Source organism: Emiliania huxleyi (genome assembly GCF_000372725.1).
Source record: "Emiliania huxleyi CCMP1516 chromosome Unknown EMIHUscaffold_21, whole genome shotgun sequence".
Taxonomy (NCBI): Eukaryota; Haptophyta; order Isochrysidales; family Noelaerhabdaceae; genus Emiliania; species Emiliania huxleyi.
In genome coordinates, this window is record NW_005200507.1 from 896,087 (window position 1) to 923,229 (window position 27,143).

Consider the following 27,143-nt stretch of genomic DNA (forward strand, 5'->3'; position numbering starts at 1 on the left):
ACGCATGGCCTTCAGATTGCCTGTTGAAAGGTAGCCGAAATTCAGTTCACTTCATACAGCGGAGAGGGGCGCGCGAACAACCATGAGCCGCCGTGGTTATACTTGAGGCGCTCAGCCACACGACAGTCCGGGCGGCCGCGTGCACAGCGGGTCCGCCTCGGCGCTCGGCGGGTCGCGGACCAACTCGGCGGCCTCGCCCAGCAGGTTGGCAAGGCGGCTCCGCGCCTCGTCGGGCAGCGAGGAGGCGCTGGTGAGGCCGAGCACGTCGACGCAGATCGAGGCGACCAGGCGCTCTGCGGGCGAGGCGCCCGAGCCGGCCCTCCACGAGGCGGCCCCCTCCGAGGAGCGGCCATGCAGCAGGATTGCCCGCCGCTGCCTCTGCTGCCGGCGCTGCGACGCGTGCCACGCGTCCCACTGCGCAGTGGTTGCTTGGTGCTCGGCCGCCTTTGCCGCGGACTCAGCGGCCGCCTCCTCGGCCTGCGACTTCTCGAGCCACATGCGCGCCGTGATGTGCTGCTCGCGCGTGACGCACTGCTGCTCCGCCGCCAGCCGCAACTGCAGCGAGTGGAGCTGCCGCTGCAGCGCCTCGACCTGCCGCGCGCCGCCATCTCCGCCGGCGAGGCCGCCGGGCGGCTCGCTCTGCCCTCCCGCGCCGCCGCACCGGCCCGCCTTGCCGGTGGCGGCGTCGTAGCTGCAGGCGAACGAGGCGGACTGGCGCGCCACAGACTCCATGTCCAGCACCTCGGCCCGCACCCTCCCCCCCGCAGAGACGAGGTCCGCCGGAGGGAGCCAGCCCGCACGGCCCTCGCCCGCCTCCGCCGCCGCCAAGCCGGCAGCAGCCTCATCGGCAGAGCGGCACGCCGCGCCGGCACCACCGCCAAAAGTCTCGCCGTTCATCGCGTCATCCTCGTCCTCGCCCTCGCCACCCTCCTCGCCGCCGCCCTCGCCGCCGCCCTCGCCACCGCCCTCGCCGCCGCCCTCGCCGCCGGCCGCGCCAGTCTCCCCACCGCCAGCCGCACAAGCTGCGCCCTCCCTGGCCGCGCCCGCGCCCTCGCCCGCGCCCTCGCCCTCCTCCCTACCTTGGCGGGCCGTCAAGCCCGGCTGGGCGCCGTGCGAGGCCAAGCTGGCGTCGCCACCGCTCTCGGCCCTCGCGCCGCCCCGCTCCTTCGCCTCGAGCGCCTCCCCCGCAGAGCTGTCTCCCCGCCGGCTGCCGTGGCCTCGCCGGCTGACGACGGCCCACCCCTGCTGCTCCTCGCCTGGCGACGACCCTGTCGCCTGCGTGTCGACAGCACGGCCACCGCACGCCGTGCCCGGCCCATCGCCCTCCGCCCGCCGCGGCGACGCGCCCGAAGGCGCCGCCTCGAGCCTGGCCGCCTCCTCGCCCTCGCCCTCCGACTCGGCGCCAGACTCGCGGGCACCAGACTCGCGGGCCGGCCGAGCCGCGCTCCTGCGCCCCCGCGCCCCCGCCTGTGCACGCGCCGGGGCGGCCGCGGCCGTCGCTCCCCCCTCCGAGCCATCCTCCTCCTCTTCGTCGTCCGCATCGGTCGAGACGTCGCACTCGACTGCACCCCTCCGGCTGCTCGGCTGGCAAGGGCGCACCGCTCGCGCTCCGGCCGCCGCCCTCGCCGCCGCCCTCGCCGCCCCCTCCTCCTTCACGCCGCCGCCCTCCGCGCTCTCCTCCTTGCGGCGGTTGCGGCGCCGCGTCGCGCCTCGCTCCATCACCTCGGCGACCGCGCAGAGCTCCGCCTCCGTCTGCCTCCGCCGCCGCTCGGACAGCAGCAGCGCGCGGATCTCGGAGTCCGTCGCGCGCGAGAGGAGCTCGTCCCAAGAAGCGTCGGCGCCGCCGCGGCCGGGAGGCGCGACCCCGCCGCCGCCGCCAGCCGCCAGCCGCGCCGCGCCGCGCAGCAGCTCGTCGACCACCGCCACGTGCGACGCGGACACGGCGAGCTGCAGCGCCGACTCGCCGCCCGCGTCCCGCACCCCGACGGGGGCGCCCGCGGCGAGCAGCGAGCGGACGACGCCGGCGTGGCCTCGCGCCGCGGAGAGAGCGAGCGCGGTGCGGCCGTGGTAGCGGTCCTGCGCGAAGACCGACGCGCCCGCCTCGAGCAGCAACGCCACCGCGCCGCGGTGCCCGCAGCAGGCAGCGCTCAGCATCGCCTCGGAAGCGGCGAGCGGCTCTGAGGCGGCGCCCGCCCGGATCATGGTGAGCAGGACCTCGGTGTCGCCGCTTGCGGCGGCGCGCATCAGGTGCGGCTGCGTCGGCGCGCCCGCGCCCGCCAGCAGCCGCACCAAGTCCACGTGCGCGTGCCGCGCCGCGATCGGGAGCGCGCGCGCGACCTGGCTCGCAGCTGGCAGAGGAGAGTGCTTTGTCAACAGCCGCGCAACCTCGAGCGACCCTTTGCGGGCTGCGAACTCGAGCGCGCCGTGGCCAGAGATGTCGACCGCGCTCGCGCTCGCGCGCGCGGCGAGCAGCGTGCGGACAGCCAGCGCGTGCCCATTCTTGCACGCCAGCATGAGCGCAGTCACCTTCTGCGCATCGACAGCGTCCAGCAGCGCCGCCAGCCCTCCCACTGCCTCCACCTCCGCCGCCGCCCCCGCGCCCGCCCCCCCTGCGTCGGGCGGGGCCTCGGCCGAGGCCGCCTCCGAGGCCTCCGCCGCCGGCTGGCTCGCCACGTGCTCGACCAGCGCCTGCACTGCAGCGGCGTGCCCGCCTTGCGCCGCAGCCATCAGCGGAGTGCGGCCTGTCCGGCTCGTCCGCGCATACGGCGATCCGCCCGCGCGAAGCAGCATGCGCAGGAGCTTGACACGGCCGCTGCCCGCCGCCACGGCCACGGCCGTCCACCCCTGCGCGTCTCGCGCGTCCACCTCCACCCGAGCAAGGCCCGGAGCGGGAGCGTCGCCGCCGCCGCCGCCGCCGCCACTGTCACCGGGCGTGGCTGAAGCGAGCAGCTCTCCTGCCGCCTCGACGCGGCCATTCTCGACCGCCACCATGAGGGCAGAGCCGGCCGCCGACTGCGTGCTCGCGCCTGCCCCGCGCAACAGGCGCAGCATCGCGGCATCGCCTGCCTGCGCCGCCCACAGCATTGCCGACCACCCGGCCGAGTCCACCGCCTCGACGTCGGCGTTTGCAGCGAGGAGCGCGGCGGCCGCGGACGCCTGCCCGTGCTGGACGGCCACCATGAGCGGCGTGCCGCCTGAGCGCTCCGTCGCGCCCACAGCCGCCCCAGCCGCCAGGAGCGCCTCGACAGCTGCCGCGTCGCCGCGCTGCGCTGCCCAAAAGAGCGGCGTCCAGCCAGAGGCGGCGGCGCCTTCCATGTCGGCGTCGGCTGGCAGCGCCCGAAGCAGCGGGGCGACGAGCGAGGCGGCGTCCGCCTTTAGCGCCGCGACGAGCAGCTCCGCGCCCAAGCACTCACCCGGCCGCGCTCCTGCCGCAAGCATGCCGGCGGCAACGCCGGCGTGGCCGCGCGCGACGGCGAGGCGAAGGAGGTGCGACACCTCCTCCGAGCTCACGTCCACGCCGGCAAGGGCCGACTGCAGGGCTTTGCCCGGCGTGTTCTTGGTGACGGCCACACGAAGCGCCTTCATCGGCTGCGAACCACAACGCCAACGCGCACTCACCTCAGGCGCGCCCTTGCCCGGGGGGGCGAGGGAACCCGAGACTGCTGGGGCGAGCCTCGGCGAGACTGCGTCAGCTGTTCCCACAGCAGGCTGGAAGTACCTCGCCAGGCGCGCACTGCAATAACTCGAAGCTGCTTGGACACAACATCGATGCCGACTTTATTAGTGTGGGGAGGGTCGGCGAGCACTCACTCACTAGGCGGCGCCGCAGGGCCGGGGGCCCGGGGCACTGGCCACGGACGGCCTCGCCGACCACTAGAAGGCGGCCCACCCACTACGCGCACTAAGATCTAAGTTGGTGGGCGGGGACCGGGGTGGCGGGAGGCACTCACCCACTAGCCCGCTCTCGCCGGCGGCCCACTCACTACGCGCACTAACTTAGTCGCGGACGGGGTGTGGCGCTGGCGGAGGCACTCACGTTCCGCGCACTAACTAAGTTAGTGAGTGCGCGTAGTAGCCGAGCGGCCCGCCTCCGTCCGCCGGCGAAGGGCACTACGAGCGGCGGCCCGCCGGACCACTCCCCTCGCGGCCGGCCGGAGGCACTCACTTCCGCACACTAAGCTCTATTCGAGTAAGTTAGTTAGTTAGTGCGCGTAGTGTCCCGGCCTCCGAGCACGACTCCCGGGAGCACTTCACCACTTGACCCGCCACGGCGCACCACTAGCCCTCGTCCAGCTCACAGACTACCTTGCGCCGACTTAGTTCCCCGCAGGCCCGGGACCACTCACTCACTGCGGCATCGATGCTCTTCACACGAGTTAGTGACGCCCCTTCGAAACGCCGCGTTTAGTTGCAGCCCGGTCATACGAGAACATCGCGTCGATCATGATAGACGACTTCCTCCTCGTCAACTCCGGCTCAACGCCGCCGGCACCCCGCGCTCAGTCGCCGCCCGCGCCCGCGCCAGAGGAGAGCGAGACGCCGTACCAGCCCTTCGTCTTGCCCGCGGGGGGCGACGACAATGATTTGCCCGAGGGCTACTCGGCGAGTGATGATGAGGTATGCATCGCACACTTTGCAGATGAACCTCTTGGGGGGTTGCTAGCAGCGCCGGGCGACGACAGCTTACCGCCTCCCGACCCGCCCTCGGTACAGGTGGCGGGCTACATTGCTCAGGCAAAGGTGAAGGCGGTGAGGGCCAAGGGCGTGCTGCTGACGAGCGCGATGTTTTTCGCAGCCGTGTCGCTCGTTCTCTTCGCCGGCGCAGCGGGGCGGGGCCACATGATGAAGGTTGCGGGCGAGTCGGATGCCGAGGGCGACGTCAAGGCCGCGGGACGTGGGGCGGAGCCGGAGCTTCTGCTCGCGCCGCCCTCGCCGCTGTCCTACCCCCCGCCACCCTCGCCACCCACGCCCTCTCCGCCGCCGCCATCGCCCTGGCCCGCGCGCGTCATCCACTGGACCGGCACATATGCCCTTCGTTGCGGCTGAGTTCGCTTTCACATAACCTTGAAACCAACGCTCGATTTCTATAGGCTTCCCGCCGACAGTCCTCATTGCGCCCTCGCCGCCGCCGCCGCTGCACAAACCGCACATGAAGAAGATCGTGAATTGGACCGGCACATATGCTTTCGTTGCTGCTGAGCTCGCTTTCACAAACCTTGAAACCAACGCTCGTTTTCTGTAGGCTTCCCGCCGACAGTCCTCATTGCGCCCTCGCCGCCGCCGCCGCTGCACAAACCGCACAATATGGAGAAGATCCTGACCTGGTGGCACAAGATGATCGATTGGATGCGCCACGACGACTGAGCTCTCGGCTCGCCTCTGGCGGGTTGGGCTGCCACAGGTGCAGCCAGGCCAACAACGGGATCAGCATAGACTACTTGATTGCAGGTCGAGCTGGTCCAGTGCGTGGGTGCGTGGGTACGTGGGTGCGTGCGTAGCTCTCAGTGCTGTGCGGTATTCGGGGCGCTCTCCTGTCTCGGCCCGGCCTATCTGTTCCGGAGGAGAGCGGCGGCCTCGAGAGAGCGGGCCTGGGACTGTGAAATATGGCCGAGTCCCAGGGCGAGCCTGTAGTATGAGTCTGTACCTTGTACTACACGGTGCGGTGCGCAGAGGTGGGTGCGCGTGCGTGTTCGTGTAATCTGTAATGCGGTGGTGCATGATAATTGATGATTTCTACACACATGGCCGCACACAAAGTGTGCGCGCACCAGGACGCACCAGCGCGCGGTCTCTCCGTGTCAGTTCCCGCGGACCCCCCCGCCCATCGGGCCGAGCGTTTTTGATCTCTGGGTCAGTGGGCGCCCGCCCGCCGCCTCTGAGGGGGTCGGGCCCCCTAGACTGAAAACAAAAACAAAATCTAGAAACGTCAAAAACAGCCTGCGAGCGCGGCGCTGCGCGCCGCCTTACCTCGTGCGGGTGTGAGTGACCCCAAACGGCATCCAAAACATGTAATTCGGCGACCAAAAGCGGCGATGGGCACGCACCCGCGCAGCGCCGGCTTTGAGCCACGCGCCTCGATCTTCAGAGGCGCGTGCCCCTTCCGGCATGGCGCCGAAGGTGCCCGTCGTTGTTCGCGTCGAGCTTGGCAAGAAGCATCACCAATCGGGCCGCATGCACGAGGCGGAGGTGGCTCTCTCCCTTGTCGTCAGCGACGCACTCGAGAGAGCCGAGCCGGAGATTGCTGCTGGCAAGCTCACAGCCAGCACTGTCAAGTGCTTTCGGACGACGGAGTTTTCGGGCACCGGCACCGTCCTCGACAACGAGGATCTGGACGAGACGACAGTCGCCACTCTGCGAGACATGTTTGGCTGCAACATCAAAGTGCTGGCGACCGCCGAGGATTCCCCTGCTACCCCCGGCATGCTACCAAATGTGCTGACGCGACTCATGCAAACCCAGGCCGAGACGCCGAGGGCGCTGCCGCCTGCGCCCGACGGCGACCGCTACGATTACCGCCTCCTTCGCGCGCTGCTGTCGAACTTGCAGCGAGACGGCTTGAGCTTTCCAGTCCTCGATGCGAATGCCTCGGGCCAGCGCATTCTCTCTGCAATCGCGGCGGGTCTGCAATACGTGCTTCCGTTTGACGACTCCGATCCGAGCCCGCTGCGACTGGCCGGCCGCGTCCACCTCGTCGTGCCACGCCGCTTCAAGACGGAGGCGCTCAACAATGAGACTCCTTCGGAGGACCACCACGGCGCAAAGCCATTGGACTCGCGCCTCTCGGCCAAGAAGCTGCGCTCGTACGGCGAGGCCATTGCGGGCTTCATTGGCTGCGCACCGTGGTCCGAGACATCACGCTGGCAGCCATTCATGTCCGACGTCTCGGCGCTCGCCGACGGCATGGTCAAGCTCGCGGCCGCGATGGACAAGAACGCAGCGGCCAAGGAGACGGCACGCAAGGAGACCGTGCCTCTTCGCGCGCCCGACCGAGAGGAGGATGTGGTTGGCTCAGAGTTCAAGGAGCCTTGCGCACCGCACGACTGCCTCGCCATGTACGCGAGGCTGCGGGCCAAGCTCGCCAATGTCACCGAGTACGAGCTGGTACGGCTAGACGACGCCATCATGGGCGTCGACGAGGCTTCCACACCCAGCGTGAAGAAGCACGTGCGCGACGCCTTCCGAACGCAGCTTGCCATTCCCGAGAGCGGACTATACCTCTACCTCTTCCGAAGCGGAGGGCCACGCCCACACACGCTTTACGTGTGGAAGGTGCCCTCCGATGTGAAGCTGCGCTCGGAGGCAAAGCAGGCTGCCGCGCTGTCGCGTGCGGCGGCAGTGGTGCCGACGGTGGCGACGCGGCAGGAGCGACGTGTCTCGTTGATTTTACTTGCAGACAAAGAGGAACTGACCGCTGCCCCCCCCCCCCCCCCAGATGCTGCTGGACTACCAGGCGAAGTTCACTGCAACAGAGCTGCCCCCCGCGGTGCTGCGCAAGATGTGGGACGAGCTGTCGCGCGACACGCGCATCGCGCGCGATGCGAGCCAGGAGGCCATCGACGACCGAGTGCTGCAGTGGAATCCCGTGGATGTCGGCTGCGCGCGCGAGGATCCGAGATGCGATCTCGGAGCTGCAGGAGCAGGAGCAGGACGAGTTCTCCCTCGATGACTTTTTCGTCAAAGTCTTTCCCAACTTGATGGCGCATGCGACGCCGCAAAAGGAGCGGGCGACGGCAATACACTTCCTGATGAAGGAGCTCAACCGGCTCGAGGACGACGACATCGAGGATGTCATGTTGCGCGATGGCGTCATCCATTTCGTCAAGCCACCTTCATCGTGACCGTCGCCACCCTCGCCGCCGTCTCGCCTACGTCGCCGCCGTCGCCATCATGCGATGCAGGCCCATTCATGATGCAGGCCCAGCCCACCCCCCTGGCTCCTATGCCGACGTGTCCAGCGTGCTCCCCCGTCCGCCGATGTCTCTGCTGCCGCCCAGCGGAGCTCTGCAGCGGGCCCTCCTCGCCGCTTTCTGCCGCTGCATCGCTGTCGGCTCGTCATTTCTGTCTACAGTCATTGGGGGCTGCCATCGCTGTTCTCTCTCTCTCCCTGGGTCAGCTCCAACCTGCCGTGTCGGGACGTCACCCCCTCGGCTCCTCCCCCCCCCCTTCTCCGCTGAACTGCTTGCTGCTGCTGCTCGCTTTGTCCCAGGAGCCAGGTGCTTGTGTCTAATCGTAGTGGGGGCCCTGGCCCCCCTCTGTTTTCTGTTTTCTGTTTTTCAAAACGCCCGCCCGCCCGCCACCCCGAGGTGGCTCGGCCCCCCACTGACCCAGAGATCAAAAAACGTCGGCCTCGGCGCGGGGTTTTTCCGCGACACGCACCGACACTCGGGGACACGTGCGACGACTCTGTGCCCACCGGGACAGGGCTGTGCCGGCCTGCCGGCGCGTGCCGCCACCCTCGCCCTGTGGGCGCTGCAATGTGGGGGGCTTGTGTTTTACACGGCGTCGGCACTGTGGGCTCGCACACACGCGGCTAGAGCTGTCAAACGTTAAGAGCTGAACAGTGTTGCTAGTGTTAACAGTAACAACAGAACAACAGTGGGGCTCCCCAACAACAGTAGCTAACGTTAGGCCAGCTGAACAACAATAAGGAAGGCCTGGCAGTGACCCACGACGATCTCCAGCGTCCAGTGCGGGTAATACCCGAAAATACCTGGAAAAACTTAGGTATTTTCGGGTTTTACCCGGGTTTTTGGCATTTTCTGCTTGCTGACCACTGAACAACAGTAACAACAGTAACAAACAGTAACAGCCTGGGCTGGGGAGAACACTTGAACAACGTTGAGGATTTCAGCCAACAATAGTGCAACTGTTAGGCCCAAAGTTAACGTTTGACAGCTCTACACGCGGCTTCGCGCGGGCGCGCGGGCCCGCGCGGCTCCCGCGTCCCGGGCTCACCCTCACGCGTCACCCCGTGCCTCTCACGGGCCTCACGGCCTCGGCCCCCCCCCGACCGGCACCGCACGATATGCCGCATCGATTTCCGCGCTCGATTCAGGAGGGTCGCGGCGCGCTCTCTAGCCCCCCCCCCCGGGGCCGCTACTCTGACGTGACCGCCTCCCGAATTTACACCCCGTGGGCCCCGCACAATCTGACGTGCTCTCTCGCTCCACGCACGCACGCTATCTGAACGTTCACACGGCCACAACATACGAGGGCGCGCCCCAAGCAAGTGACTCTATGTCGGTCGGCAGGCGAGCGCAACGACCGTGCGCGCTTCGCTCCTCACTCTGCGCAGAGCCGTCCTCCTCGCTCCTCTGCGCCTCACTCCTTGGCGCCCTCCGAAGGGACCAGCAGGTCGATTCGCTTCCTCAGCAACTCGCGCTGCAGCGCCTCGGTCTCGCGCGCGACAGCGCGCACTGCCGCATGGTCGCCCGGGAAGCCTTGCATCTCGAGCATCGCTCCGCCGGCCCGCTCCACCACTCCCTCCCACAAGGCGTCCCTCAGCCACGCGGAGGAGGAGGGGCCGCCCTCGGGCAGCGCGGCGGGCGGCTGCCTCAGCGCGAGCGGGGCGAGGCTGGTCCCCTCCTCGGGCTCGAGCAAGAACCACACGTTCCTCCTCAGCTCGGCCTCTAGCTGCTCGTACGCCCAGCCGGCGTGGCCGACGAGGCACTTGAGTCGGAGCTACGGCCGCACGGGAGGCCGAGGCGTCAGCCAGCCAGAGGCGAGGCGGTGGGTCGAGGCGGCGGGGCGGGGCAGTGGGGCGGGGGCAGTGGGGCGAGGTGGGGCCGGGAGGCGCTCACCAGCGGCGGCTCGGTCTTTGCGCCGGGGGAAGCGTCTCCCTCGTCCGCCTCTGGCGGGTGTGGTGCGTCCGCCTCGACCGCCTCTCTCAGCTCGTGCAGCTCCGAGGTGACCCAGAGCCCTTCGCTCACCGCGGAGCTGTTCTCGAGCGGCCCGAGCGAGTGGAGCGCCAGCAGCGAGGAGGGCGACACGTCGCCGCCCTGGTGCAACGACGCCTCGCAGAGCGGGCCGAGCTTGTCTCGCCTCGCCTCGTCGACCGCGCCGCCGAGCAGCGGCGTGGGCGCCGACGGGCTGTGCAGCGGCGAGGCGCTGAACGGCTTGTTGATGGTCACGCCCACGACGTGCTCCTCAGAGACGGACACGAGGAGGATGACGGCGTGGTGCAGGCTCGGCTGGGAGAGGCACGAGACGGGGTGCGTGAGCAGCAGGCTCCCTGTCTTGGGCGCCGTGCCGACGCGCAGTCGCACACGCGTGTCGAGCGACGGCCAGGCCGTCCGCGGCTGAAGCTGACTGAGTGCCTCTCCGCCCTGCACCGCCGCGCTGAGGGTGCGCAAGGCCGCGAGGCCGACGTCAAGCGGGTGGTTGGCAAAGTCGGTGTGGCGCGCTCTACGAACGGCCTCAACGGCGGAGCTTGACGGAGCGTAGTACTCGGCTCCGTGGCCGCCGCCGCCGCCGCTGCTCGAGTTGAACGCGCCGAGCAGTCCCGCGCACTCGGAAGCGGCGCCGCCAACCTCTGGAAGAGCCACCACAGACCGAGCGCGCCGGTCGAAGAGCTCCGACGGAGTGGCGATCAGTAGGGCCTTGCCCATTGGATTTCGGTCGAGCTCACGCGCACACCTTAAGAGCTGGCGATAGACGACAGCGGACGCCATCGCGATTCGTACCGGACTGATCGGCCTTCGGCGAAGACTGGCCAGCGCGAAGTCATTTTTAGTCTACTGGAAGCTGCCATCCCTTGAGTTATGTGTACGCCAACTCAGGGTGTGTGGCAGCCAGCTGGCTGTGTGTTTTGTGAGCTTGTTTGTGTCTGTGTGTCGCTCGTGCGTGTCGTCATCATCTGTCCAGCGTCCACCCATACCGCGTTGGTGTCCAGTCCGAGCCTGGCTGTTCTTCACCTTTCTACCTACCTACCTACATCCCTGACAAGGACTCACACACACTGTGGTAGGGCCAGGTATCCGTACTGCTGTACTCGCGTGCGTGCCGGCACCGCAGTGCACCTGCCTGCCGACCCGCGCGCGGTACCCAGTTTGCGCGGCAGGTAGCGGGGCCAGTTCGAGGCCGAGGGCGTGGGCGTGCGCCTAACACGAAGAGAAAGCGTACTTCCGAGAGTCGGCCAGAACCTGCGCCACGTTTTTCTTGTTTGACTTGGCGATTTGAGGGACCGGGCATCCCGACTCGCTCCTGCTCTGCTCCTGCTCCTCGCTCCTCGCTCGGTGAGCTGTCGCCCACCAGCGCGCGGCGACCGCGCGCACACCGTGCCCGCCGGCTCGCCGCCCTCCTCACCACCCGTCGGCGCTGTCCGCAGGCATGTGAGTCAGAACGGCGACCGCGCAGCGCGCGCTGGTGTCTTGCTCGCCACCACCCTCTCGCCCCCCCCCCGCTCCGTGACCGCCGCCGCCCGCGCCACCGCCGCCGCCAACACCGCCTCGCGCCTCGCGCCTCACCCTCGCCGTCCCCGCCGCCCGCCCTCGACCTCGCGACGGCGTCCTTCTGGGGATCTGCGGGTGGCTTGCCCGCCTCGCCGCCGCCCCCACTCTCGAGCAGCGCGACCGCTTCCGCTCGATCGGTGAGCCGTCGCCCGCCACGCGCTCTCACGGCGACCGTGGGCCGCTCATCGCCTCCGCCTCGTCGCAGGTGTTTGATCTGGGCAGGAAGCGGCGCTGGCAACGGCAACCGGCAGCCGCGTGCACGGAGTGCTAAGCGAGGTGCCTGTGTCCAAGTCTGAGTAGCCCGTGGCCGTGAGTGGCGTCAGGGGCAGTGTTCTGTGACTGTGTCCTGTGCGTGCTGTTCAGTGTGAGTCGGTGCAGCGGTGGGCCTGCTGCCGCTGCCAGACGTGAGAGCCGCTGTCCGTGCCCCAGCACGTTGCGCGGAGAGGCTATAGGGCGCCCACCCACGAGTGCTCGGGTGGGCGCGCCGCGGCTGTGCGAGTAGTAGTGCAGCGGCCGCGGCGCACAGCCGGGGGCACGGCCCGCCGCGCAGCGCTTGCCTTTCGTTTTCTTTTTATACGTGCGTGTATTTCTTGAGATCCACACGCTGTTCAAAATATGCGCGCGTCTTCTGAGACACGCGCTGTTCACAGTATGCACGGCGCGTCTTTTGAGACAGCAACGCCAATCGGAGATGCCGCGAGCAATTCGGGATGCGCGGAGCAACTAATATGGACTCGCGCATCTTAGGATGCTCGAGCATACCGTATACCGAGGACAGCGAGCGTCTAAGTAGGACGCCTACTAGACGCACTCTAATCCAGAGACGCATTCGGTAAACAAAGATGGGGGGGTCGCCCCCCCAGACGATGTGGGGGCTGGGGCTGGGCTGGGGGCGGTGGGCAGCGTGACCAGTGTGGCTGGGGTGGGCTGTGTGGCCTGGCCCTCCCCCCGGCGGCGAAAATCATTTTGCAAAATTGTGTTGAGTGTTGACCCCACGCAGCCTGACACAGTTATTGTTATTATGGCTCTCTGGGTATAGCGTATAGGGCCCCATAACAGAATCCGGTCTCGTCTCTCGACTGTCGAGAGGATACAAAATCTGCCTGCGGGCAGACCCTCATAGCTCACACCTCGTCTGCTGGGCCACAGTCAGTCAGTGCAGCTAGGCATGCTTCGTAATTTATCCTCTGGCCCTCTTGGCAGGCGACCACCTCTGCCCAGACTGCTTGCAACGCCTCCACAAGCTGCGGCGAGGGGATGTCGTCGGTGAGGCCCGAGGCAGCGCAGCTGTCGGTGAGCAGCTCGCAGCCCTCGTCGGTGAGCATCCGGCCCTTCATGAAGGCCGTCCGGGCGTGCGACTTCCTCTCCCACGGCAGGCCGCCGCTCGCCAAAAAGGTGAGGCAGTAGACGAGCGACTCCAGGTCGTCCACACCGCGGGTGGGCCGAGAGCCCGTCTGGCCGGCGAAGCTGGCAAACAGCGGCGTGCCGACTTCGCCGACTGCGCGGTCTCCGGCACCGATCCGGCTCGCGAGGCCGAAGTCAATCAGGTGCAGCTCCGACCCTGAAGCCCCGCGGAGAAAATTGGCTGGCTTGACGTCGTTGTGCGCCCAACCCGCCTCATGCAGTGCTCTCAGGCAGCGCATCATGCCGCGACCGAGACGCAGCACGGTCGGACCGGAAAAGAAGGTCATTGAGGTCGTCGTCTCCCACAGCGTCTGCACCGATGGGCCGAGTAGCTCCATCACGATCGCATCGCTCTGCGCGTGGTAGATGGCAGGCGCAAAGCCGGCGGCCGTGCCCAAGGAGCGCAGCACAGCGGCCTCGTGCGTCAGGTCAACTCCTAGCTTGACGGCCACGGATCCGTGCCTCGCACTCTCTCCGAGCAGGACGCTGCCATAGTGCCCACTGCCGAGCCGGCCCTTGACGCCAAACGTCTCGCCGTCGATCACGAGCGGCCCAGTGTCGCTCGCGCACATGCGTGGACAGAGTGTGCCTCTTCGGGCTGCGAGCGCGAGGATGGCCGCCATACACGCAAGCTAGAAGGGCGGCGGTGCGTTATGACGTCTTCGATGAGTAAAAGGAAAAGGAAGAAAAATAATTCAGTGGGGGCAGGCGCTCTCGGCCCGCTGTCGCAAAGAAGGTTGGGTTTTCTTTCCGCCCTGCGCTCGCATGGCGGGGTGTGGCTCCGAGTGCACCCTTCTCTCCCTTCCAGTCCACTCATCCCGAGCCCATGATGGACATCACAGAGGTCCTCGCCGACCTCACCTCCAACGTGGGCGACTCTGGCGAGTCTGGTGACACGCTGGACGGCGGCTCGGTCCTCGGCGCCGCACGCCGCTTTGCGGACGGCCGGCAGGTTGCGCGGGCGGTGAGCTCCGGCTACGGCCGCGGGTTGCACAAGGGCACCGGCCCTCTGCCAGTCGACTGGATGGGCAGCGTGCGACGGCTGCGCATGGCCGAGACGCCCGCGGAGCGAGCAGCGTACGCCGAGGCGCTCGCGACGCTGGCGCAGGCGCAGGCTCACACCGACGACATGCGCGAGGCGGGCGTGATCGAGGCTGTGGTGCCGCTGCTGCGCGAGGACAATGTAGCGAGCGTCGCCGGCGCCAACGCAATCCGGCATCTCGCGTGCGCCAACAACGACAACCGCGCCGCGGCGCGCGCGGCCGGCGCGATACCTCTCCTCGTCTCCATGCTGCGCTCGGTCGCCGACAAGGTGCACGCCGCGGAGGAGGAGCAGCTGCCGCCGAGCCGCGCCGTCGACGTGGCGCAAGCGGAGCGCGACGAGCGCGCCGCCCTCCACCAGCGACTCGACGCGGGCGACGGTGCGGGCGGGGGCGACGGCGCGGGCACGGCTGCAAGCTCGGGCGTGAGCGAGCACGAGGTGGCGGTGGTGCGGGCGGCGACGGCGGCGCTGCGCAACCTCTCCTTTCAGAACGCGGCCAACCGGGACGAGATCCGGTTCAGCGGCGGGCTCGACCCGCTCCTCGCCATCGTGGCGACGGGCAGCCCGCCGAGGCCGCCCCCCGCGGGGACGCGGTGGCGGGAGGCCGCCTACCGCGCAGCGTCGGCGCTCGAGAACCTTGCCGCCGACAATGCGGACAACGCCGCGAGCATCGTGGCGGCGGGCGTGGTGCCGGCGATGAAGAGCCTGCTGCTCGGGCTGCAGCCGGAGAAGCCGAGCCAGAAGGCCGCGCGCAAGGGGCGCGAGGCGCTCCTCCGCCTGCTCTCGCTCGACAGGGCGCGGCTGGGGCGAGAGGCGGAGGCGGCGGCGGAGGCGGCGGCGGAGGCGGCGGAGGCGGCGAGCCGCGCAAAGGCCGAGCTGCTGCTCGAGCTGCCGCGCCAGCCCCGCCGTGAGCCGCTCGGGGAGGGGTGCCGGCGGTCTCGGCCGGCAGACGCGGGGCGGCGGGCCGAGGTTGAGCGGGCCGTCTCGAGGACCGCCGCCATGGCGGCGCTGCACCGCGCGAGCGGCCACGCCGAGTGGGCGAGGGCGACGGTCGCGTACGCCGAGTCGCTCCTCCGCGGCGGTGGGAGGGAGGTGGGACCGCCGCCGCCGCCGCTGCGCGCCGCCGACAAGGAGATGCGCAGGGAGGTGCACGCGGCGGTGAGTGCCCACGCGCTCCTCCGCACGGCGGTGGCGACGCACGCCGAGGCGGTCGATGCCGGTTCGCAGGCGCTGTCGCTGCTCGTCGTGAGGCGAGAAGAAACGAGGGAGCGAGATAAATAAATAATATACGTAACGCAAAAACGGACACCACTCTCTTTGGGAATGCGTCATGAAAAGAAATGTGACGCCTCGCGTGTGGCTGGACAGGCTGCGGACCTACCACTGCCCCGTCACGACTTCGACACGCATATCCTCAGAGCCGCCACACTGGCCACATTCACGCCACGCCACACCGATGGCCGAGGAGGAAGCCGCGTCCACCTCGCCTGGCAAGGACGAGCTGCGACGGCTCATCGTCGCGGCTGGCGAGGAGCTGCGAGCCGCCCGGGCCGGCGGCGACAGTGGCGCGGGCGCCGACGTCCTCGCGCGGCTCCTCGACCTGAAGCAGCGGTACGAGGCGCTGACGGGCGAGGAGTTTCGGACCAAGTCGGTCAAGCGGAGCCGAAAGGAGGCCGCCGCGTCGGGCGCCGCGCCGTCGGCCGCACAGCCCAACCCCAACCCGCCAAAGCGCGCCAAGCAGGCCAAGGTGGACCTGGGACGCTTCACGCCGGCCGCTGACCCGATGCAGCTGCCTCCGCCCGCGAGCAGCTTCCCGCCCTGGGCGCCGCGCGACTTTTTCCGCTTCGAGGTGCTGCACACCTCGCGCAAGCCCGGCTCGCGGGCGCGCGTCGGCCGGATCCACACTCCGCACGGCGTGATCGAGACGCCCTGCTTTGTGCCGGTGGGGACGAACGGGGCGCTCAAGGCGGTGGACGAGCGGCAGGGTCGCGAGGCGGGGACGCAGCTCATGTTTTGCAACACCTACCACTTGCTCGTCCACCCCGGCCCGCGCGTGGTTGCTGGCGCGGGCGGGCTGCACCGCTTCATGAACCACGAGGGCCCAATTATCACCGACTCGGGCGGCTTCCAGGTCTTCTCGCTCGGAGAGACGACGGAGGACGATGTGGCGGAGATGAAGCGGCGCAAGGTGCGCGAGGGCAACTCTGCCTCCCTCCTCGCGACCGGCGAGCGCGGCGCCGTCTTCCGCTCGTACCACGACGGCACCACCATCGAGCCGACGCCATGCCGACCTGTGCACTCTTGATGATTGGTTGATGAATCAACTAGGCACCACCATCGAGCTGACGCCAGAGTCGTCGGTGGCGACGCAGAAGCAGCTCGCGTCGGACATCATCATCCCGCTCGACGAGCTGCCGCCGCACGGCATGTCGCGCGAGCGGCTGCACGCGTCCGTCCGCCTCTCGCACCGCTGGATGGCGCGCTCGCTCCGCGCGCACCTCGCCGAGCCGCGCCAGCAGGCCATGTACGGGGTGGTGCACGGCGGCACGGACGAGGAGCTGCGGCGCGAGTCGGCAGAGTACCTCGCCACGCTCCCTTTCGACGGCTTCGCGATCGGCGGCTCGCTCGGCGCCGACCGCGCCGAGATGCTCCAGCTGCTCCGCTTCCTCGTCCCGCTGCTGCCGGCCGACAAGCCGAACCACCTGCTCGGGATCGCCGACCCGGAGTCGAGCGCGGCGGTGGTGCCGCTCGGGATCGACACGATGGACTCGTGCAACCCGACCCGCATCGCGAGGCACGGCACGCTGCTCTGCACCGGCGGCGAGCTCAAGATCAAGCAGAGCCGCTTCCTCGACGACCACGGCCCGATCGACCCCGCCGTCGAGACGATCAGCCACTCGCGCGCCTACCTGCACCACCTCTTCAAGCAGCACGAGCCGCTCTACATGACCCTCGCCTCGCAGCACAACCTCATCTTCATGCACAAGCTGCTCGCCGACATGCGACAGAAGATCCTCAACGACGAGCTGTGAGCGAGGGGGCGCGTAGAGCGCGGCGCGCCTTGCAACGCGCGCAACAGCGACGCCTGTCGTCTCCCGCGGAAAACTGGGGGGGGGGGCATGAGGGGATTCAGAGATGAAGATGATCACAGACCTGGGAGAACGTACAAGATGGTTACTGTGTTGGTTATGGTTCTGTTCCTCACTTTCAGAGTTTACCAGATACCACTCTTACCACGGACGTAGGTGTCAGGGACGCATGTTCACTCGCGGTTACAGTCGCGCTCCCAATACGTGCGTCACTTTTGTGACAGGTCTCAGACTTCTGACTTGGAGCGGCCAATATATCTCGGTAACTATTGATACGGGGTGTGGACCCTGAGTTGACCAGGGGTTGTGCGCTGGGCCCTCCTGCTCGGCTCCAGCCAGTAGACAAGTCTTGTCATCAACAGAGTAGATGGATCTGACCTCGGGGCCGATGTGACCAAGCGCTGGTAGCGTGGTTTAACCTCAAACCCATGGTCTCACAGTGTGCCGGCAGTCGCCGAGCAGTGTCGCTCACACAAGCCGCAGCACAAGTGACTGAGGGCCAGTGAGGGCGAGCCCATCGCTGTCACAGCTGTGGCAGCCGCACAGTAGGCTGTGTCAACTGTGCAGAGTGTGTGAGCAGCAGAGGAGCTGCTCTCCAGGCTTCTGTCGCAAAGAGCTGCATGCCACCGAAAGCGCTGTCGAGGTTCGCCGAGCGCGGCGCAGGTTGGGGGACACCGTCACCGACGAGCGCGTTGGACTTTTCACTCCGGACAAAGACGGGTACACGCACACGAGCCGCGGTCGTATACCCGTCTTAGCGGCGAGGCGCGGGACCGTCTGTGGCGAAGTGGGTCGCGTCCCCCGATTTCCTCAACTCACGGTCCGCTCCCTCTATCTCGGTAACTTGCAGGACCGACGCCCCCTCTACTCGGAGCTAATGAACACCACACTGCACGCCTCTCACCACCACTCTACACTCACTTGCGTAGACGTTTGAGTAGACCCCCCCGCCTGAGGGCTCACCCCTCGCCTTCCCAGGGTCCCGACCCTCCCTGATTCGCTCTCTTGCTCGTCTCCCGAGCGTTATGCGACGACCGGTGTGGTCGTTTCCCTCGTTGTTGGTGTCGCTTTGGTGGGTTTAAAATTCTTTTCCTGTGTTAGTGCCAGTGCGCGCCAGTCCCGTGCCCAGTGTTGTGCGAGGCAGTTTAGTTTAAAATTCTTTTCGTGCGTGTGCGAGAGACTGGCGTGGTAAAATTCTTTTCCTTGATCGGCTGGGCTGGTGCGCCGCTGGCGGAGGACGTGTCCGAGACGACGTGGAGGCTGTGGTGATGTCGTACGAGCGCGCACCCGGCCGCCCGATGTGCCGCTACGACCTCAACTGCTACCGCAAGAATCCAGCTCACTGGAAGGAATTTGACCACTCCGACGGCCATGCCTTCCTCCTCGCTGCGACGCAGGCCAACCAGCAGAAGCGGTCTCGCGATGATGCGGTGGCGAGTCCTTCCACAGCGGCGGCCCCTGCCACTGCACCTGCGGTTGTGGCTGCTCCTGCGACTGCAGCCGCTGCACTCGCTCCTGCTACCGTCGCTGCTCCTGCCGCCTGCGCAGCTCCTCCTGCCACCTCAAGCGAGGAAGGTGCGAAGCGGGTCAAGAGGGCCGTGCCGACGCTTGGCTCCGCGGCAGGCGCCTCAAGCGACGCTCCGACGTCCAGGTCCGCCGAGGGTGCAAAGGGCGGCAGCCTTCACCTGCCGACTGCGGCAGAGGCAGCCGAGCGGCGCAGGCGGTCACGCGAGCGTGGCTTCGCTCCGGTCTCGACGCCCGCGCTGTCTCCAGAGGCGGCGGCAGCTCTTGCAGCGAGGACGTCTCCAGAGGCGGCGGCAGCTCTTGCAGCGAGGACGTCTCCAGAGGCGGCGGCAGCTCTTGCAGCGAGGACGTCTCCAGAGGCGGCGGCGCCTTCGGCGGTCGGAGCCGAGGCGGAGGGCGAGGAGGCGGACGGCGAGGAGGAGGTCCGTGTGGACGAGGCGGACGGCGAGGCGTACCCCTTGGCGTCCTTCCTCGAGGAGTACGGCGAGCTCGAGGGTCGCGCAAAGTGGGAGCGCGCTCCAGGCGGACCGGCACGCGGCTCGAGCGACGCTTCCGCGTCGCGAGCTGCACTCCCGCCCCGAGGCGAGGACCCGCCCGGAGGCGAGGACCCGCTCGGCCCGCTGCGGGACGGCGAGCAGCGCGAGGTGCAGGGCTCTGCTGCGCAGCCCTACGTGCTGAAGCGCACCGGAGGCCTGTACTCATGCTCCTGCCCCGCGTGGCGCAACCAGGGCGGAGGGCCGGAGGGACGCACGTGCAAGCACCTCAAGGGGCTGCGCGGGGAGGCTGCCGAGCTCGAGAGGGTGGGAAGCCGCAAGGCGTTCTACAACACGGGCGCGCGCGTCGCCGGCAAAGAGGCGGCGCCCACCAGCGCGGCGGCCGGCGCAGAGGCAGCGCGGAAGGCCACCGTCGCGCTCGCTTCTCAGTGGGACGAGAAGAAGGACGTGGCGGGGTGGGTGATGATGGAGAAGTTGGACGGCGAGCGGTGCCTCTGGGACGGCGAGGACGGCATGTGGACACGCAGCGGCAAGGCGCGCCTCCCGTCGCCCCCGCTCGCGCCACCCTCTCCCCTCTCCCGCTCTCGGCCCCACCGCCCCCTCTCCCGTCCTACGCCTCACCTCCTCTCTTGCTGGCGCAGCGGGTCGTCGCACCATCCTCCTTCCTGGCTGGCCTCCCGAGGGGCATCACGCTCGACGGGGAGCTCTGGATGGGGCGCGGACACTTCCAGACCACGATGACGGCTCGTAGCCACCCCCTCCCTCCCCCATGCCTCGCCTCTAGCCGCTCGCCAGGCTGGCGGCGCCGCCCACCGACGCCTCCTCCCGTCCGGCTGTGCACAGGTGGTGCGCCGCCAGGACGCGCCCAAGGAGTGGGAGCGGGTCACCTTCACCGTCTACGACGCGCCCGGCGCTCCCGGCGGCATTGCGGACCGGCTCGCCGCCGCCCGCGCCGCCCTCCCGGCGACGCCCGACGCTTCGCTCGGCCTCGACGCGCAGACGGCGGCGGCGGCGGGCGGCGCTGCCGTCCTGGCGCACGAGGTTTGCCGCGGCGCGGAGCACGTCAAGCAGCGGCTCGCCGAGGTGGAGGCTGCGGGCGGCGAGGGCCTCATCCTGCGCCACCCGACGGCGGCCCACCGCGGAGGGCGCACCACGGACGTGCTCAAGGTCAAGTCGAAGAAGGACGACGAGGCGCTCGTGATTGGGCACGAGCCCGGCAAGGGGAAGCACGAGGGCCGCCTCGGCGCGCTCCTCTGCAAGCTGCGGTCGGGCGTCACCTTCAAGGTGGGCACCGGCTTTTCGGACGCGGAGCGCGAGGACCCGCCGCCCGTCGGCAGCGTTGTCACCTTCCAGTACTTTGAGCTGACCGAGGCGCGGGTGCCGCGCTTCCCCGCCTACCAGAGGGTTCGGCCCGACGTCGCCGCGTCCGACTTTCGGTGAGGGTGAGAAGCGGTGGTGGTGCTGGTGGCCGCGTCGTGTGCGCGGCAGAGCGGGTACGTACCCAACGTTTTCTCGTTTGCCCTCGCTGCAAAAGCCTAGGGCTAGGCAAAAGCTTGACTTTGGGGAGAATCCTACATAGTAGGATCTTCAGACATTTTGACGGATGACCAAAATCACCCCGTTTTTGCCCATTTTCGGCCATCCGTCAAAACATCTGAAGATCCTACAGAGGATTCTCCCCAAACCTTGCTCAGCTGGTCCAGCATGGGTCGTAGGCCAGGCCTAGGCAAAGAAACCAGTACCTCAACCGGCTTCCCTGAGGGTCACAGCTCGGTGATCGCGCCGGCCGGACACCACTGAGACGGCCGATCCGGCTGCGATCCAGGCATTTGAACGCGACCTTCGCTTCGGGGGCGAAGACACATGGGCTCTGTGGCTCTCAGACTGGACTCCTCTTGGTCCCTTCTGATGCCCTAGGCCACACCTGGGCCTTACCTGGGCTTCTAGGGGCCGGGCAGGGTTTGCCCCCCGGAACTGGCCCGGGGAATCACTTAAGGCTGATTGGGATGGCTGACTGGATCAGTTCACGGGGGATGTCATGCCTACTCGAGTACCGGTAGGAGGTAGATGGTTGCTCCGCCGCCGGACAGCCCTCCCCACACCACCCCCGCTCGCCCAGGGATCTACAACGCTGTCTTAATTAAGGTCCGTCCTGTGTGGGCTCCGCCTGCGCTCGGCACAGCTCGGCACCGGGCACCGACTCGGTGTACAAAATGCCCCTGCCGGCGAACCCTCACAGCTCACAGCACACAAAACTCTCTCTGTACTCTGTGAAGCTCGCACCTCAACCTCTCATAGACCAGCGCGCAGCGCCATTATCGGAGTTTTTTCTCCATCCAAGATGTAAAAAGAAATCGCTACTGCGAGACGCCCGCGAACGAACTGTACACACACACACACACACACACACACACACACACACACACACACACACACACACACACACACACACACACACACACACACACACACACACACACACACACACACACACACACACACACACACATGCACAGACACACAGCCCCTTCCCCTTCCCCCTCAAGACCTCAAGGACGAGGACACACACAGGACGCACCTCTAGCGAAGCCCACATTGTATGTGGGAGACTCCTGCCGCCGCCCCTGCCACCCCTGTCAGTGTGCCTGTGGTATAGCGAGAGGCTGCCAGTGAGAAACTGGAGGCAGGCCGCCAGATGGAGATGAGTTGACGCTACAAGTCTGGCCGAAACGGCCTTCACACCCACTGGCGGGCAGCCGGCGCCGGCGGGGACGCTGGCCGCGAGGCCGGGGCGCGCGGGCGGGCTCGGGCGGGCGCAGGGGCGCAAAGCATACCGGTCGGCGAGGCCATCTTGCGACGGCTACCGGTTCGCACCGATTGCATTCTACCGGACGAGGACGCACCGTATTGAAAAGAAGTGTGAACGTGAATACCGCCCTTACTAGAGGCCAAATGTGAGAAGGGCGGCCGACGGGGATCCGGGGTTAGGGTTTTCGGAGGTGGGGAATTCGAAAATCGAGGTCCCAGAGGCTCAGGAGGTGACCCCGGTGGGGCCGGCCTACCTCTAGGAGCCATATATGCGCGTCTTGTCTCTCGAGGGTGGGGGCCGTAGCCGTAGCGCGGCTGCGTCTAGGGCGCGAGCGCGAGCGGTCGCGGTCGCGCGATTGTCCGCGGTCGAAGGAGCGCCACCGCCGCGCCCGCTCCTCTTCGTCCGCCTTCTGCATGGTCGCCGCGCGGCGCACCACGGCGCGCCGAATGATGTCTCGGTGGCATGGCAGGCCATCCATCGGACACGTGCAGCCGATGACTATTGGGCGCCCGCCGCCACCTTGCCGGCCATCACGTCGAGCGTGGCGCGCATCTTGCACGGCGCCCGGCGCTCCCGCTTGTCCTCCCAGCTTTCGCGCGGCACGACGCCCTTCGCATAGGAGGCTCGTGCAGCCTGCGCCCGTGCCGCCGGGTGCAACTTTGTCCTGTACGAGAGGGGAATCCCTGGGACCCTGTCGTGTGGGTGAACCCTGCCCAGCCCCCCTCCGCCGTGTCGCGATGCGCTCCCCACTCCCGTTCCCCTGTGTCCCTGATCGCCCTTCCAAAATCCTGCTTGTGCAGGTGGGGACCCTGTCCTCGTCCCATCCCTCGTTCGGTGTCTATTTTCTTTCTTTCTTGTCATTTTGTTTCCGCTTTCTCTTGCTCACATAAACGCACAACCCCGGGCCCGAAATCGCACCGAGCTGTGAATTCTTTCTTGGTTTGCCTGTGATAGTGCTAGCACGCGCCAGTCCGCTCCTGTGTCGAGCCTGTCTGCTGTGAGAGAGACTTTGAGAAAGAGAAAGCGGATACAAAACAAGAACACAACGCACTCTCTCACATGACAAGCGATCCCACGACAGCGATTGTGGGGACTACATGATCCGTACGTGAAGGGTGGAGGGGCCCGTCCGCGGAGCTAGGCGGTACGGGCGCCCTCCACTGCGGCTGAGCGCAACAAGCCGTCTGCCGTTTGCTTGTTCGTGACCCAGTTGGTGCGCATCTTTGCGCGCCTGCTTGTTGATGTTTTCGGCGTCGCCCGCCACCGCCGCCATGGAGATCTGCTGCGTGTGGTGGACGACGAAGGAGGAGGCGCTCGCCGACGCCGCCCCGTACACCGTCCGGTCCGTGTTGGTGCCACCCGCCGCTTCCTTGGCGAACACGTGGAGGAACTGCTTGGTGGGCGGCGCAATGCCACCCAAAGTTTCCACGTACCACGAGCACCAGCCGCGTTATGGAAGAGAAAGAAAAACTCAAATTAGGGATGGGAGGAGGACAGGGTCCCCACCTGCACGAGCAGGATCTTGGAAGGACGATACAGTAACCTGGTTTTTTCTCTTTATGCATTACGGTATTGACCGCGCAAGATATAAAGGGTGGCTATTAAAGGGCTCTGCCCGCAAGGCGCCCGCGTCGCAGACGCGGTACCATTGACAAATCTGCAATATACCCCCACACGAACAAATAGCCACCTCCGAATACCGCGTGCAGAAACCATGTGATCTGAGCCGTGGACGGACGCAAGCCTTCACAGCTGGTGCCAAGACATTCGTAAAATTGAAGCCAAGAACGTCCGCCAAATCCGTGCTAGGGAAAGCTGATCGAGCCCAGCGTGCCCGCGGCCGCCTCCCGCGCAGCACCGCCGCAGGGGACGACACGCTTCGGAATCGGATCGAGCCCATGCACGGGCAAAGAAGGATGCTGCAGAAGCGGTTGGAGAGAGGCAGCCGGCGTCTGCCGTCACAACGAGTCCCAGCGCTGGTTGGACATGCGCGTCGGCTCGCCCGAGGACTGCTGTCGCGACCCTCCCGTCGTGACGCAGCCTCCGACGAGCTCTGCAACCGAGGAGAGTGAGGGTGCGCCTCCCCTCACTGCTGGCCTGGCTGCGCACCCCCACAAAGCACCCCTCGAGCATCTCTACAAGTACAAGTACAAGGGCGACCTTCTCCAAGTCGTCAACGCGCCCGGCGGCTCCGGCAAGACTTAGCCTTGGCCACCCTCCTTGCGGAGCAGGAGGAGATCCGCTCTCGGTCGGCAACGTGGCAGCTAGTCGAGAGACTCGGTAGTTGTGACCCCCCTCTGAGCGTGAGGACAGGAGAGAGAGAGCTTTTGTGGTGTTGGTGTACGCAATAACGGGACAGGGTGGTTGTTCTCTCTATCTCCTCTTCTAGCTCTTAGCATGAGCTGCGCCCGGTGTCCGACCCCTTTTGCGCAGCAACACATTAAACTTTTAGGCCCTCCAAATTCGGGTCGGAGCGTAGCGGAGTGGGCCCCGAGTTTGAAAAGGGCGACGGACGCGTGCGTCCTAGCCTCCAACAACGCCTCCCCGGCGCAGAGGGGCCCCCGGAGGGATGCTCAACCGCTCCCCGAGGGGGGGGGGGGGGGACTCCTTTTGCCAGTGTTTTATCGCATGCGCTCCAGGCTCTTCTCCCTCTTCCGACCAGCCGCGCTCGGCGGCTGCGCGCTCGCTGCCCAGTCCTCCCTCTCCGAGAACTTCCTCTTTCGCCGCGAATGCAAAGACGAGACGTCGAACCAGGAATCAGGACTCTGCACGGGCGACGCCTCAGATTACGAGCTGCGGCAGAGGCTCGGCGAGGGCACCTTCGCGGAGGTGCGACTAGCGACTCACGTTCGCACTGGCGAGCAGCTTGCATGCAAGCTGGTGCGTAAGAAAGGCACGTGCCGCAAGGAGCTCGAGCACGAGGTTGCAGTGCTGCAGGCTGTCGGTCAGCACAAGCACATCGTTTGCCTTCGAGACACCTTTGACACGGAGGACGCGTGGGCCCTCGTGCTCGAGCTCGTCTCCGGAGGCGAGGTCTTCGATCGGGTCGTCGAGACGGGCCACTTCTCGGAGAGGGACGCGGCGGCCATTGTGCGGCAGGTCGCCTCCGCGCTGATGCACATCCACCGCCGCGGCATCGTGCACCGCGACCTCAAGCCAGAGAACCTGCTGCTGGTGAGCGGCGAGCACGACGCCGACGTCAAGCTCTGCGACTTTGGACTGAGCGTCTTCACCGGAGAGGGAGCGCCGCCGCTGCGGGGCGTGGTCGGGACCATCGCGTACATGTCGCCCGAGCAGCTTCGCGGCGACGAGTTTGGCTCCGAGGCCGCCGTGGACACAGCTACTCTACGCACCAGCCCAAGCAGTAGTAGTGATCGATCTTCCAACAGGAGCCGCAGCGGTCCCACGCGGGCGTGACGAGCCCAGGTGGACCTGTGTTCACCTTGCCTTACCTTGCCAGCCCCTCCCCGGCGGCAGGTGGACCTGTGGGCGCTCGGCGTGATCCTGCACCTCTCCTCCTCGTCGGGCACCTCGAAGGAGCCCCTCCTTGAGCCCCGGTGGTACCTCCTCCCATAGGTACCTCCTCCTCGTCGGGTACCACCCCTTCGACCCGGCCGGCATGGCGGACGACCTCGCGCTGAGCCGCGCCATCCTCGCCCACAAGTACGACGGCTGCAGCAGCACGGAGTGGGCCTCCGTCTCCCCCGAGGCGCGGGCCGTCGTCCGGCTCCTCCTCGCCCCCGACCCGCGCGAGCGGGCCACCGTGCGGCAGCTGCTCGCCTCGCCGTGGGTGGGCGCCGACGCGGCCTCCTCCTCGGCCGCCACCGAGCCCCTCCCCGTCGGCGAGCGGCTGCGCGGCTTCAACGAGGCGCGAAAGACTTGGCGCACCGCCATCCGCGCGGCGGCGCTGATCGGCCGTGCGCCGAGCCGAGGGACGGCGCACGGCGCGGAGAGCCTCCCGCACGGAGCCCTCGAGGAGCTGCAGGCCGCCTCGCCCCGCCCCGAACCCGAGGCCCTAGCCCCGTCGCCCCATCGGAGCCGTGGAGCTGCAGGCCGCCTTCGCCGCCTACGACACGGACGGCTCGGGCACCATCGAGGCGGACGAGCTGCGCACGGCGATGCTCTCGCTCGGCGTGGGGGAGAGCGCGGCGGCGGAGCGGACGCTGCAGGCGACGGGCCACCGAACGGGCGACGGCCTCGTGATCAGCTTCGACGATTTCGTCGCCGCGGTCGGGCCTGTGTACGAGCACTCGCGCGTCGCGCTGCGGCGCGCTTTCGACATCTTCGACGCCGACCGCAGCGGCGGCATCGACAAGGCGGAGCTGCGCTCCTTCCTCTCGAAGCTGCGGATGCTGCCCGCCGACGAGGCCGAGGGCGAGGCGGCCGTCGAGGCGATGTGGGCGCAGGCCGACGTGAACCACGACGGCTCCATCAGCTTTGACGAATTTAGCCGCCTGTTCCACGACTACCGGTACAACTCGGTCTCGGAGGCGCGCTGAGATGGAGGAGCCGCCGCCTGGTCACCTCCTCTGTACATGTCACATGTAACGTTTATGGGGATGTCCTGCTGTGGGAAGGACTGAGCACCGGCCACCGGCCATCGCGCCGACAGTTGACAGCAAAAACTGCAAACTTAGGGGAACAAAACATGAAACCTCTCTGTACTCTCTCTGTGGAACCACAAAATCGTTATGTGTATGTGTACGTGGTCGTGCGGGCGGTGGCGGCGGTGGTGGCGGTGGCGGTGGTGGCAACGGCGGCGGTGGCGGTGGTGGCTCTCGATTCGAAGGCGCTAGGCGGTGGCGGTGGGCCGGCGTGGTTAAACTTAAAGCCGTTTGGGAGCTGAACAGTGTTGCTAGTGTTAACAGTAACAACAGAACAACAGTGGGGCTCCCCAACAACAGTAGCTAGCGTTAGGCCAGCTGAACAACAATAAGGAAGGCCTACCAGTGACCCACGACGATCTCCAGCGTCCGGTGCGGGTAATACCCGCGAAAATACCCTGGAAAACCCAGGTATTTTCGGGGTTTACCCGGGTTTTTTGGCATTTTCTGCTTGCTGACCGCTGAACAACAGTAACAACAGTAACAAACAGTAACAGCATGGGCTGCGGTGAACACTTGAACAACGTTAAGGATTTCAGCCAACAAAGTTAATGTTAAAGAGCTCTGCCGGTGGTGGCAGTGGTGGCGAGGGTGGGGGTGGGGGTGGCGGTGAGGGTGGTGGCGAGGGTGGTGGTGGTGTGGGGGGGGATGGTGGCGGTGGGTGTGTTGGGGGGGGGGGGGGGCGGAGGGGGCTTCGGGGCGAGGGAGGGGGCGGCAAGGGCGGAGG

The 27,143-nt window shown here is 67.3% G+C and overlaps 6 protein-coding genes across 6 annotated transcripts; 3 read left to right on the plus strand and 3 right to left on the minus strand.

The window, feature by feature from the left end:
* Positions 1-84: 84 nt before the first annotated feature.
* EMIHUDRAFT_434827 (hypothetical protein) lies at positions 85-2,243 on the minus strand. Its single transcript, XM_005780935.1, has one exon. The coding sequence runs from the start codon at positions 2,200-2,202 to the stop codon at positions 112-114; it is 2,091 nt and encodes a 696-aa protein (XP_005780992.1). The 5' UTR covers positions 2,203-2,243; the 3' UTR covers positions 85-111.
* Positions 2,244-9,321: 7,078 nt separating this feature from the next.
* EMIHUDRAFT_100025 (hypothetical protein) lies at positions 9,322-10,607 on the minus strand (the record flags this gene model as incomplete). Its single annotated transcript, XM_005780936.1, has 2 exons — positions 9,322-9,681; positions 9,801-10,607. 2 exons carry the CDS (start codon positions 10,605-10,607, stop codon positions 9,322-9,324), a joined length of 1,167 nt encoding a protein of 388 aa, XP_005780993.1.
* A 1,967-nt stretch (positions 10,608-12,574) lies between these two features.
* On the minus strand, positions 12,575-13,426 carry EMIHUDRAFT_204493 (hypothetical protein; the record flags this gene model as incomplete). The annotated part of the gene is made up of 1 exon (XM_005780937.1): positions 12,575-13,426. One exon carries the CDS (start codon positions 13,424-13,426, stop codon positions 12,575-12,577), a length of 852 nt encoding a protein of 283 aa, XP_005780994.1.
* A 2,253-nt stretch (positions 13,427-15,679) lies between these two features.
* Positions 15,680-16,928, plus strand: EMIHUDRAFT_64224 (hypothetical protein; the record flags this gene model as incomplete). Its single annotated transcript, XM_005780938.1, has 3 exons — positions 15,680-16,060; positions 16,127-16,189; positions 16,251-16,928. 3 exons carry the CDS (start codon positions 15,680-15,682, stop codon positions 16,926-16,928), a joined length of 1,122 nt encoding a protein of 373 aa, XP_005780995.1.
* A 1,281-nt stretch (positions 16,929-18,209) lies between these two features.
* On the plus strand, positions 18,210-20,559 carry EMIHUDRAFT_463142 (hypothetical protein). Its single transcript, XM_005780939.1, has 3 exons — positions 18,210-18,399; positions 18,637-19,462; positions 19,847-20,559. The coding sequence occupies exons 1-3, from the start codon at positions 18,254-18,256 to the stop codon at positions 20,441-20,443; spliced, it is 1,569 nt and encodes a 522-aa protein (XP_005780996.1). The 5' UTR covers positions 18,210-18,253; the 3' UTR covers positions 20,444-20,559.
* A 3,881-nt stretch (positions 20,560-24,440) lies between these two features.
* Positions 24,441-26,470, plus strand: EMIHUDRAFT_426917 (hypothetical protein; the record flags this gene model as incomplete). Its single annotated transcript, XM_005780940.1, has 4 exons — positions 24,441-25,142; positions 25,290-25,333; positions 25,389-25,791; positions 25,859-26,470. The coding sequence occupies 4 exons, from the start codon at positions 24,441-24,443 to the stop codon at positions 26,309-26,311; spliced, it is 1,602 nt and encodes a 533-aa protein (XP_005780997.1). The 3' UTR covers positions 26,312-26,470.
* Positions 26,471-27,143: the final 673 nt, after the last annotated feature.

Excerpts from the sequence above, each read along its gene's own strand:
- EMIHUDRAFT_434827 (XM_005780935.1), bottom strand. The coding sequence starts at position 2,202 with ATGATCCGGGCGGGCGCCGCCTCAGAGCCGCTCGCCGCTTCCGAGGCG.
- EMIHUDRAFT_463142 (XM_005780939.1), top strand. The coding sequence starts at position 18,254 with ATGTCGTACGAGCGCGCACCCGGCCGCCCGATGTGCCGCTACGACCTC. Across the intron at positions 18,400-18,636 it reads CAGGCCAACCAGCAGAAGCG|GTCCGCCGAGGGTGCAAAGG; the intron begins GTCTCGCGATGA and ends TCCGACGTCCAG. Across the intron at positions 19,463-19,846 it reads AGAAGGACGTGGCGGGGTGG|GTGGTGCGCCGCCAGGACGC; the intron begins GTGATGATGGAG and ends GGCTGTGCACAG.